This window comes from Panthera onca, chromosome A1 (assembly GCF_046562875.1).
Source record: "Panthera onca isolate mPanOnc1 chromosome A1, mPanOnc1 haplotype 2, whole genome shotgun sequence".
NCBI classification, from domain to species: Eukaryota; Metazoa; Chordata; class Mammalia; order Carnivora; family Felidae; genus Panthera; species Panthera onca.
Window position 1 is genome coordinate 31,506,707 of NC_138339.1, and position 12,127 is coordinate 31,518,833.

At 35.1% G+C, this 12,127-nt stretch overlaps 1 protein-coding gene across 5 annotated transcripts in view; it reads right to left on the reverse strand.

Moving 5' to 3' along the window:
• Positions 1-430: 430 nt before the first annotated feature.
• FYB1 (FYN binding protein 1) overlaps positions 431-12,127 on the reverse strand; it is a 161,895-nt gene continuing 150,198 nt past the window's right edge. For all 5 annotated transcript variants that reach the window (XM_078445107.2, XM_060637630.3, XM_060637637.3 and 2 more), the window contains 3 exons: positions 4,069-4,102; positions 1,549-1,580; positions 431-770 (listed from right to left, as the gene is read on the reverse strand). In XM_078445107.2, the coding sequence (XP_078301233.1) occupies positions 748-770; positions 1,549-1,580; positions 4,069-4,102 (89 nt within the window). In that variant the 3' untranslated portion in view covers positions 431-747. The remainder of the gene's footprint in view (positions 771-1,548; positions 1,581-4,068; positions 4,103-12,127) is intronic.

Consider the following 12,127-nt stretch of genomic DNA (forward strand, 5'->3'; position numbering starts at 1 on the left):
TCTTCATAATTTTAGGGTAGCCCTCATTTATATCTACTCTAGTTAAAACAGTACTTTAAACAGAGCACATAATTAAACTGTTAGTGGATGAATCTGCAAAAAGAAAACTTATTTTTGACTCTTCTACAGTTTTAATCTTAAATGTGCATACTAAATGCATACATTCTTATCAAATAATTAACATATATTCACAATTAACAATCAGGGGCAATCTTTATACAAAAATTCTGCTACAGCTATAATTTTTGAAAACATTTATCCCTCCAGCAAGTTCTACCTTTTTCAAGATAGATACTTTGAATGAAGAATATAAGATACAATCATAATTAGCGGTTCAAACAATGGTTTTCCTTCTTGTGGAATGTCTTAAAATTTCCTTCCTTATATTTCTTTATTCTTTGTCCTCATGTTTCTTTAGACAACACAGTCATTTCTTCTTCTTTTTTTTTTTTTTTTTTAGGAAGGGAAGGTCTACTGATGGTCTCAGAGAAGCGCCTTCATAATTGTTGCTGAGGCAGAAATGGAATATTTAATAATTCTACATCTCATTGACGCAGTCTTCCAAGATGTTAAGATCATTTTCTAAGTCCAAAGTTTCAAAATTTCGTAAAGATAATCAGAATTTTAAAACAAATGGTAATAAGTCGTTTCGGAGTTCATTTTCTGTGATATCCAATAATAGGTCAGCTAAAGCTCAGATTTCATACTGGCGTCAAATGAACACGGCAGAATGAACATAGCTGAGACCTAGTCATTGTCATAGATGCAACCTGAAAAAAAAAAACAACAACAACGAATTTCAATGTAGTTATATAGAACACATATCTTCTAAGTGTTCCAAGGTTAGAAATGTGGGTGATTCACACTCCTCTGATTTAGGATTTAAAAAATGTAGAACTGGCTCACTTTATGAAAAAGTAGTTAAATGGAAGACCCTATATGTTCATTGCTCGGTATGCAATCCTAACAGAGTTTCTGGATAGATTTACTCTTTATCAAAATTAGACTCAGGAGTATTTTATCTGGCATTTAAATGTACTCTTTGGTAGTTATTCTAATTGAGATTAAAGATGTTAAAATCCAGCAAGAATCATGTTTAAAAGGAAACTAAAAGACCACATGATTAACTCCATGTATCATTTCAGTTGAGATTAATTTTTTAGATCTTAATTTATAAATATGTGATGCTAAGAGAATATTAATGAGCATTATAGGTTATAAAATAAGTACCTACTAATTGGTCAAGTATGCGTATTTTTGCGTATGAAAGTAATTCATAGTAAGATTAATGGTATAATTAATACTCACCAATTATTTTCATACTTCTGTTTTCAAAGAAAATACATAAGATTCTTGCTTGATTTTCAGTCATGTGCAAAGATAATTTTTTAAAATTATACCATGGCATTTACCTTTCCTAACGTTTTCAAGTGATTCAAATTCTGATCAGATTAGAAAGCTCTAATTTATCCAGCAAGCTATTTTTAGTATTTGTAAGAATGAATTCACTGTTACTGTTCTCTGCGGTGGGTGCCATGTGAAACTTACCATCAGCAATATCATCATAGATCTCTCCATCACTGTAAATGCAGAAAATAATTTTTATCTTAAAGAAGGTATCGTCTTAACATTAAGGCAATATTTAGATTAAAAAGTTAATCATATGATTTTATATGACACAATAAAGCATTTAAGGCTGAGAAGTTACATGTTATGCTTTTATAAGTGGGAAAAAACTTCATATTCATTTACATTGTCTTTCGTTGGCTTAGCCTAATCTTCTGTTCTATTCTAAAAATAACCAAAAAACCCACAACTTATTCCATATCATAGACACACAAAATAATGGAAACGTGCCTCAAGAACATACACCATGCTTTATCATCTTTGGATCCAACCATGTGCCTAGCACACAGCTATATCTGGTAAGAAAAGCTTATTAAGTTTGTTGAACTGAACAAGCTGAAAAATCATGGCATGATACTCCACTGGGGGCCCTAATGGATTTCTTTAAAAAATGTATTTATTTAAGTAATCCCTACACCCCACATGGGGCTTGAACTCACAACCTCGAGATCAAGTCATGTGCTCCTCTGACTGAGCCAACCAGGTGCCCCGTGGATTCTTTATATTTGTTAATATCAGATTTATACTTTTACTTGAACTTCAAATGTTGAATGAAATAGAATACATTTGGCATAGGAAGTAGGTGCACCATTTTTGCATGTTTCTAATTATAATTTGTAAATATTAATTATAAGATATGTAAATATTAGTGACAAAATGAGTAGCCAAGATGTGATTATTATGATGATTCTTATGTCATATAATTCTAAAAATATTTATAGTTATAGGTTACATGCATAATAATAGTTCTAGCGACTTTTACATATTTTGGTTTTACTTGGTCCTGAATCTTTGTGAAATATTCTATTTTACATACCTACTGAATCCCTCCTATATACCAGGAGATATAAATATGAGTGAGATACGGGTGCCTGGGTGGCTCAGTTGGTTAAGTGTCCGACTCTTGATTTCAGTTCAGGCCATGATCTCACAGTTCGTGAGTTCAAGCCCCACGTTGGGCTCTCTGCTGTCAGCACAGAGCCTGCTTCAGATCCTCTGTCCCCCTCTCTGCCCCTCCCCTCCTTGCTTGCTCCCTCTCTTTCAAAAATAAAAATAAGCTTAAAAAATAAAAATAAAAATAAAATAAATATGAGATACAAGCTTTGATTTCAAGAAGCTTACAGTCTAATGGAGGAAATAATGATATATAAGTAATTAAAATAGAAAGTATTATAAATGCTAATATAGCCTTGAAGTGTAGGCTACAGTTTCAAAGTTCAGAAACACAAGGTGACTGTCAGACCAGACCCGTTTTGGGTTCCTGTACTGCCTCTGTGCTTTTATCATGGAAGCAGCAGCAGGCCCTCCAAGTTGGGGCTACTATGGCAGATGCTATGAGTTGCCTATGTCTTCTGTTTGGATCCTCTGAGACTGAGGGAGAGTTTGGCTCTTGGAAATCTGATATAAATGCAAAGAGGACAGATTTTCCTATCATTCATTCAATAAACATTAAGTATCAATTCACTTCAATAGATGGTGAACCAATAATTACTTAGAGTATACTTTCTAAATTCTCTCTTAATCATCCTGTAATAATCACTGATGAAGATGTGGTCCTATGGTTTGCCACATATTCTTTCTTGAAATCTGTATCTTTCATAAAATAGAAAAGTCCCTTGCCTACCATCGTGATTAAGGTTCTGAGAAAAATAAATATATTATGATTATCTTTCTTTTGACTCTTTACTAGTTTTCTGACAAAGCATTTGGCATTGATTTGTCTCTTTCTGATTAGTGTCGGTTGTTTATGGATATACTTTGTGAACCTTCCTTGACTTTATTATAATGCAGAATTCTGTAAATCTTTATGTTGGCATATGACCTGATAATGGAGGTCATTTCTTGCACTGATATGCTTGGAACAGTATCTTATAACGTTTGAGGGGGGACTCTAACAGCACACTGGTAACAGGCTGTGACAACATCTTATTCATAAGAATAGAAGAAACATTGACGACTTTTTTTGGGCATGCTTCCAAAAAGACAACTTAATACTCTACTATGCCTAGTGTGAGTAAAGAAAAGCCCTCAACTGGGGGCCAAATTACTAACAGGTGACATTAGCACCTATTGTGTAGATACTAATTGGTCCCTGATTAATTCAATTCAACCAACTGCATTAATCAATAAGTGAAAGGCAAAATACTTATGAAAGTGTTAGTGGTTTTGACCTGTCTCCAATGTTTGCCATGTCTGTCTCCAATGAATGTGAACTGTATACTCATGAATGAGAAGGGTTCTTGTCTATTTAGAAGAGTAACACTTTATGAAAACCTTAACTTTATTAGGTATTACGATATTGACATTAGTATAGCATATTGTTTTAAAATTTATTTATGATAGTTTAGTAGGTTGTATTATTTAAATGATATTAGGAATCTTTCTTAAAGAAGAGCACAGGATTCTTTTTATAAGTATAGTAGTAGAAGGAAATGAGCTTACTTATCCACCAAGTAACTCCGAAGAACATAACCATCTATGAAAAAAAAGAAAAGTAAATTTTATTAATAGTACAGCATTGAAAAATCTTTACTGTTTCTTTTAAGAAAGTGAAAAAGAATGGAATAACTAATATGATGTAATGTGATCTGATATACTGAATAATTAGATCTATCTCCAAATATGATCTATTTTTCTTACTTGTGTCCACTTTTCTCTCCTTCCTTTCTTCTCCTTTTCTAACTTTTCTCTCTCTCTCCTACACCTCTCTTTTCCTCCGCTTACACTCTTTCCCCTTAAAGAGAAACAAACTATCTTAAGTTACTGCAAGTTGGCACACAAGCCTCTTCCACATTTCCACATTTTACCCTATTTCTTCGAGGTGTTATCCATGTGCCCCAGTCTTGTGAAGAATATGCAGTTTCTCCAAATACAAAAGTAGTTCATAAATAGGTATTCCAAATACCACCGATCAGAACCTTAACTTATAAAATGTGATTAGGTTGAACGGAGTCAAAACCGTGTTCAACTCCCTTCTCAGCTCAGCAATCTGGTGATTACTTGGGGGAGGATGGAATGGTTTGTATGCCCAGTGTGGAAGATCTTCCACCGCTGCTTTTGCCATTTGACCATGCCTTTTCATCTTTCGTGAATCAGATCATTAGTTTTTAAATTAAACTAATTTTTTATAGAGAGTCAGTGAGCGAGCCAGAGTGGTAGAAAGAGAGAGAATCTTAAAAAGTCTCTACACCCTTTGCAGAGCCTGACACAGGGCTTGATCCCATGATCTGAGATCAGGACCTGAGCCGAAATCAAGAGTCAGAAACTCAACTGACTGAGCCACTCAGGCACACCTCCCTTTCTTAAATTTAATTTTGTTTTTGAAACAAAACATTATTAGAAGAACACATACCAGGCAGTCTAGTGATTCCCTGTTAAATAGAAAATAGACCCATTTTATGCAAGAAAGCAAAGATTTTTTTTGAGTACCTATCTGCGCCTCTATTGTGCAAAATAATCCTAAGAAAAAATATAAACGATTTTTCCTGAAAAAAAAAAATGTCTGCTGACATTTAATTAGTATTACTAACATTTGGAATTCGTAGTTTTGGATTGGCACCTAAACACTACTGTATGCTTGAGATTGGTACCATTTACTGCCTTGTCAATATAGCCTCTAAATTCTTTCACTGAATCAATCTATTGGGCTTGGTCCACTTTAGATATAAGTTTTATTAGAGTAAATGTGTAAAAAATTATAAATCAGGAAACTCATAGACAAAGATTAATACAAATGATAATAAACTTACTTAGACACACTGATGTCATATCGCCATTGACTTAACATGCAAAAACATTTTTTAAAAAAGCTGGGATCATACAAGTGAAACTCTAGATTAAAACTTAAGAAAATGAATTTTTCCTTGAAATATTCCAGGGTAAAAAGAACTCCATCGAAATATTTTACCAAGAAATTCACCACTTTTTTAAGAAATATTTTTTTAATGCTTATTTATTTTTATGAGAGAGAGAGAGAGAGAGAAAGAGGGAGGGCACGTGCACATGAGCAGGGGAGGGGCAGAGAGAGAGGAGGGTAGAGAATCCAAAGCAAGCTCTGAGCTGTCAGCACAGAGCCCGACATGGGGCTTGAACCCACGAACCACGAGATCATCGCCTGAGCTGAAGTTGGACGCTCAATCTACTGAGCCACCTGGGCGCCCCAAGAAATTCACCACTTTTTAATGAAAACTTTATTAAAATCCTATTTGGAAAAGGAAAAATCAAGGTTTTCTTTGAATTCCTGTAGTATGGAAATAATATAGCATACGTCAAAATGATAAAAGACCAATAATGTAATATTTTCCTCAGAGTACGAAAAGTCAGACCTTGTTATGCCTTCCTTTTTTATTTCAGTTAAAGCAAAAGTAGGAAAAATTATTAATGTAAGAACATCTAAAATTAACATCCTTGGTTTCTTTTATATCACAGTTCTTTTATCGATTTCATGTTAACAGACTTCTAAAAAAAATTAAGGTATATATCATAATTTAACACCATTTTTAAAGGGGAATAAGCTTGTCTCTCACAAATTCAATCTATATGTGTCTCTCAAAAGAGAAAATCTGTGCAGATAACAAGTTTTTAGAAGAAATTGTGGATTTTGTGTCAAGGTCCCAATAGCTGAAATCTGTCTGTACCTGTACTGATGTTTGGGGCTAAAATAAAATGTGAAGAGTGCTCTATAGACAGTAATGGTCACAAACTCCCCACTAGTTAAAATTGGTGGTTCTGCTTATGTTTGAATTTTTTTCCTTAGAATAGAGCGGGAAATAGGGGCGCCTGGGTGGCTTGGTTGATTAAACATCCAACTCTTGGTTTTGGCTCAGGTGATGATCTCATAGTTTCATGACTCTGAGCCACCCCCCATCGGGCTCTGTGCTGACAGCACAAAGCCTGTTTGGGGTTCTCCCTCTCCCTCTCTCTCTGCCCCTCCCCTGCTCACACTCTCTGTCTCTCCCCAAAATAAGTAAATAAACACTAAATTTTTTTTAAAAATTGGGAAATAAAAGAATACAATAATAAGTGTTCTCATGATATATTCATGTTTAAATTAATAATTTAAAAAAATGACATGTATGAGCTGAAGCTTTTACAGTGGAGGTAATCTCATTGTGAGCTGTTCAGGCTTTGCAAAGTCTCTGAACTAAAATTAGAAGATACAAAATTAGGAAAATGTTTAAGAGATTATAAACGGCTGCCAGAGGTTGGACTTACTCCAGCATTGAATATATTTCTGGTTTTTTTTTTTTAGTCTTTATAATATTAAAGGAAATAAAGAACAAAACAAAGAGAATATAATCACCATTTTTGGATCTTAAAGTTTTCTATTTTCCTGTGCTTTTAGATAATCTACTTTCAAAAACTCATTTATGCTAAAATTTATAAGTAAGCAATAAACAGTCCTTCACATGACCAAAGTTAGTAACTCATGATATACGGCTTAATAGCCTGTCTTCACAAAATTAATTATAAAATACATATTCTTCTAGATTCTAAAGCCCCTATTACATTTCCTCCTATATCTTGCCTGTGTGAGAGCTCTAAGGAATGGCTTTCTCTTTTGTTGAATGCTCTGCTGTTGCTGTTGCTTGTGTGTGTGAGATAAATAAATATGACTGATTGTGAACATTATCTCAGAAACATGTATCAAGGACATGCGGTGTGGGATGTACTGTATTCCTCTATTTTAGCTTTCTGAAGTGATGTGATAATTTGGGGCTCATTAGCTGTAAAATTACTATTGTATAGCATCTTTACAGGGTTAATGACTTTTAATAGAGCATAGGTTTTGATGTCTAGTACCTTTAAAAATCTCTAAAACTTCATTCTCTTAAAAGCATGATTCATGACAGTGTAAAAACAAGTGACTTACCATGAATTTTTATATTTTATATAATCTCCCCATTATAGTCCCTAGAAATAATTTTTTTTTGCAGTAGAAAAATGATCTCCTTGCTTAACTGTTCCATGTACATCCATTATAAGGAAAATTAATGAAAAATATGAAGGAAATGAACAAAAAAGTCATCATGGCTCCATACCACGTAGAACGGTCGCCATGTTTACTGTGGGTGCTGGCGTACCACGGATTCTCACACAAAATATGAATTTATTATTTGGAAACTTCACATTCATAAAGCAGAACAGTGGCTTGAAACAAATGTTCTGAATTATGCGGTGGGTTAGAGCTAACTGAGAAAGTAATACCCATGCCTTACATGTGCCAGTTCTCAGGATTGACTCACCTTCCAGAAGGTTGTTGTGAATAAAATTATGAAGGAAATACAAAATCATCTTTGGAAAAGTAGAAAATATCTTCATTCTAATGTTTCCAAATTTTTTACTTAGTAATAAGCAACAAAAAAAGTAATATTTTTTATTATTTCATTTGTTCTAACAAGTTCAGATATAAAGTTAAATTTACTCAACTTGGCTTCACACAGTTTAAAAACAATAAAATCATGTTGCATAGATTTACCTCAGCAAATGGAATAATATCTGACTTCAAGGAAACATGGTCATAATATAACAGACAGAAAAAAATAAAACACTGTGTATAAGACTAGGTATAAATTATTAGCCTTGTGTTATAGAAATGTTCTCTCTCCCTCTCTTCTTTCTCTCTGTCTCTCTCTATTTATTTCTAGGGCTTCAAATCAGTAGACTTTTAAAATTTCTGAATTAAAAAAATTTTCTTCAGTGAGCATGTTTTATATTAAACTGAAAACAAAATAACTTAAGGAAAGAAATGATCAAGTGGATTTGAGAAAATCCAAACTCTCTTTGAAATTCCCCTTTCTTAGATGCCCAAAGGAAATGGAGAACATTTTAACCACAAATAATTCAGTTCATGTCTCCTTCCACACTTTTTATAGAAAATTTTTTCTCTGGTGACAGGAGGTGGAAAAACCCACAGCTTATGAGACATTGAGTTGTGGAATATGTGCAAATATTAGTGAGAAATTCTAAACATTGGGGAATGTGCCAGAAATACATATTTAAGATCTCAACACCTCTGCGATATGTGTTTCCATAAGTCAGTGGGTGAACTGATCAAATGTGATAATGCTTGTGAAAGTGGCTTGTACTCCACTCCACAATGGGAAGAGATTATTGTTCATGCTTTCGCCTCTAATTTCTACCATTACAAAATAAGTTGAAGTAAACTATGCTTTCTTTTCTCTGATGGATTGAAGAATGGAAAGTAAGGAAAATGTCAGGGTTACCATGGTGTTGGATTGCAAATGCCTTTATGGCGGTCAGATGTAGAAAAAAGGAACTGAAAGATTTAAAATCCCCTAAATGATACATAACAAGCAAACCACATCACTAAAGCTAAGATGGAGAACTTCTGTCTTCTAACAAGTGAAACTATTCCATAGACTTCTTCCTGTTTGTGTCTATATGTCAGACTTTCATCTGGTTTTCCAACTGCAATCTCCAAATTGTTACATTCAGTTTAGTAAGCCAGCCCTGAGCAAGGTGCCAGGCACCAGGAGATGTACTGGCAATACAATGTTGAGAACATTTCAGTGAAGCTACTCTCAAGCTCAGAGGCTAATAAGAATAATAGATTGGTAAAACGGTAAGGACAATTACAGGGACAAAAGCCATAGCATGGTGGGACAGAGGAGAGATGAACTGTGATTGGTGACTGGGGAGCAGGGAGTGGATGTGCTCCCAATTTTAGATGACAAATGGATTGTTGTTAATAGACAAGTAGGGAGGCACCTGGGTGGCTCAGTCGGTTATGCATCTGTCTCTTGATTTCAGCTCAGATTGCGATCTCACGCTATGGGAGATCGAGCCCCGTGTCCGGCTGCGCGCTGAGTGTGGGGCCTGCTTGGGATTCTCTCTCCCTCTCACTCTGCCCCTCTCCCACTTGCATGATCTCTCTCTCTTTCAAAATAAATAGTTTTGTTTATAGTTATTAATAGTTCAAAATAGTTATTAATAGTTATTAATAGTTCAAAATAAATAGTTTCTCTTTCAAAATAAAAAAATAGACAGTTATGGGCATTCGAAGTAGAATGAAATAGCACAGAAAGATAAAATAGCATGGCATATTCAGGGAATGACAAGGAAGTGATATATATTTTTGGAGTGTCAGTTGCAGATGGAGAATAGTTGATGAGCCTGAAGACAGATCTAAAGAGTTTTATGTATTAGCCTAAAGACTTTGTGTTTTTAAAAAAATATTTGAACAACAGTGTGGCAGGTGGATTGGATGAGAGTAACAGTAAGGTAGACATATCATTTGAAAGGCTATTGCAATAATCTAGATGAAGAAGGGTTAAATCTACACAATTATCCCAAATCCTATAGACGTACATGAAGAATGGATCAGAAATTAGGGAAACTAAGAACATCAAGGATCCAGTTCAAGGAAGGAATAAGCAGGAGGTTTAGAGAAATTAAGAAAAGCAGGAAATTTGGCAAAATAAAAGTGAAATTAAGCAGATATGATAATTAAAATTTGGAATAATGCTTAACATGAAAGGTAACAATAGATGCTCCAGGTGGCCTTGCCCATAGACCTTCACCCTCACCACACCAGTGACTTTGGTTCACTCAACTTTCAACTGACAGCACTTGCATTTTTTTTTTTTTTAAACAGATTTCTTTTCTTTGGCTTCAAAGCTCTTCGTCAGCTTGCCCAGTATCCTGAGTGGCTCACCACCTGCCCAGGAGTTAGGCTTCAACTTCACATGGACAGGAGTTGATGTATAAGCATCGCGATTTATTTCCCACTGGGTGGGATAACACTGCCACTCTGAGTTCCTAACTGGAATAAGCTCCAATTATTCAAGTGGCAACCTTTTCCATAACAAGGCTTTGTTGACTGCCTTTCTCTTCCTGTCAACTTTTCTACTTGCGCATGATTTTTTCCCAGAATCACCTCCTAAATGGGGAAGCCAAGCTAAGACAAAGCCCAGCCAAAGAAAGTATCTAAATAAAAAGCAACAGGTACACAAGTGCTACTGGTTTAATCATCAGGTTTCCATTCTGTTTGGGATGGACCCCAAATCACCTAAGACTTGAATTAGTTATCAGTGAGCTTAGGAATTGTAAAGTGCACTTGGTATTGCACCAGAAACAAATGATAAAAGTTACATGGAACCCTTGATTGTTGTCTATCGGCACTTCATGTAATCTTTCCACTTCTCGTTTTTAACTGATGATAAATGCTAAGAGGGTAGTAGCCCTCCCGTATTCATAGCAGTATTCAGAATTAATGTATCCAAATAGGAAGGGATAGCAGATTACAAAATCATCCCTGAGTAGTTACTATTTTCTTCATTCTTTTTTTTTGAATGTTTATTTATTTTTGAGACAGAGACAGACAGAGTGAGAGCAGGGGAGGGGCAGAGAGAGAGGGAGACACAGAATCGGAAGCAGGCTCCGCGTTATCAGCACAGAGCCCGACGTGGGGCTTGAACTCACAAATCACAAGATCATGACCTGAGCCCAAGTCTGACGCTTAACTGACTGAGCCACCCAGGCGTCCCTATTTTCTTCATTCTTAAGGTCCACTGGCTTCTAGGAAGTTAAGGGTCTCTTTCAAATTTCTGTTTCTGGTGCCATATCTTCTTGCTCATCTACATCTATACAAGTTGTTGATGAGGTCATTTACACCTTTGTTACTCAAGAGTTTGTTCCGTGAACCTCAGCATCAATTACCTGGCAACTTGGTAAAATGCAGAATGTTACACCTCATCTCAGACCTACTGAATTAGAATCTGCGTTTTTGACAAGATTCTCATGTGAGGTGTATGTACGTTCAAACTGAAGACCATTGCTTTAGATGGGATTAGTTGCTAAAGACAAGAATCTCAGGACAGCGTGGCAAGGTTGGTCTGAGGCTTGTGCCCTGGGGAAAGGGCCACATGACAAGTACTAGGATAATTTTCTCTTATGAAAAAGCAGAGAAAAGAAAACAGGTTCACTTAGGCTCATCACCTCAATCAGCCGCTATTGGCTGTTTAGATAATTTCTTTTATTTACATAATTTTTTGATATGGGTATAAGTCCTATCCCACATGAAGCAGGCTTCTTCCTTCTCTTTCTATTGTGTCATGAGAATTTCCGCACATTAATATCATAGTCATCATGTAAATATTCAGGCTGATATATTAATCATAACTTACTTCATACTTTTTAAAATTTTTAAACATTTATTTATTTATTTATTTATTTATTTATTTATTTTAATATGAAATTTATTGTCAAATTGGTTTCCATACAACACCCCGTGCTCATCCCAACAGGTGCCCTCCAAAATTTTTAAACTTTTAAATATTTTTTCTGACCCTTTAATGCATAGAGTTTTTCTGCATTTAAAGCTATTCCTTGCGTTGCATCCTCACAAATGCTAGTGTGGATGTGGGTTTTCTTTGTCTCCTGGAGCACTGTCTACACATTATCTCCAGTGACCTTTGAGTGTTAATACTACACTACTCATGCCTTTTATCCTTTGTATCCACATTCCATTTTCTCCTTT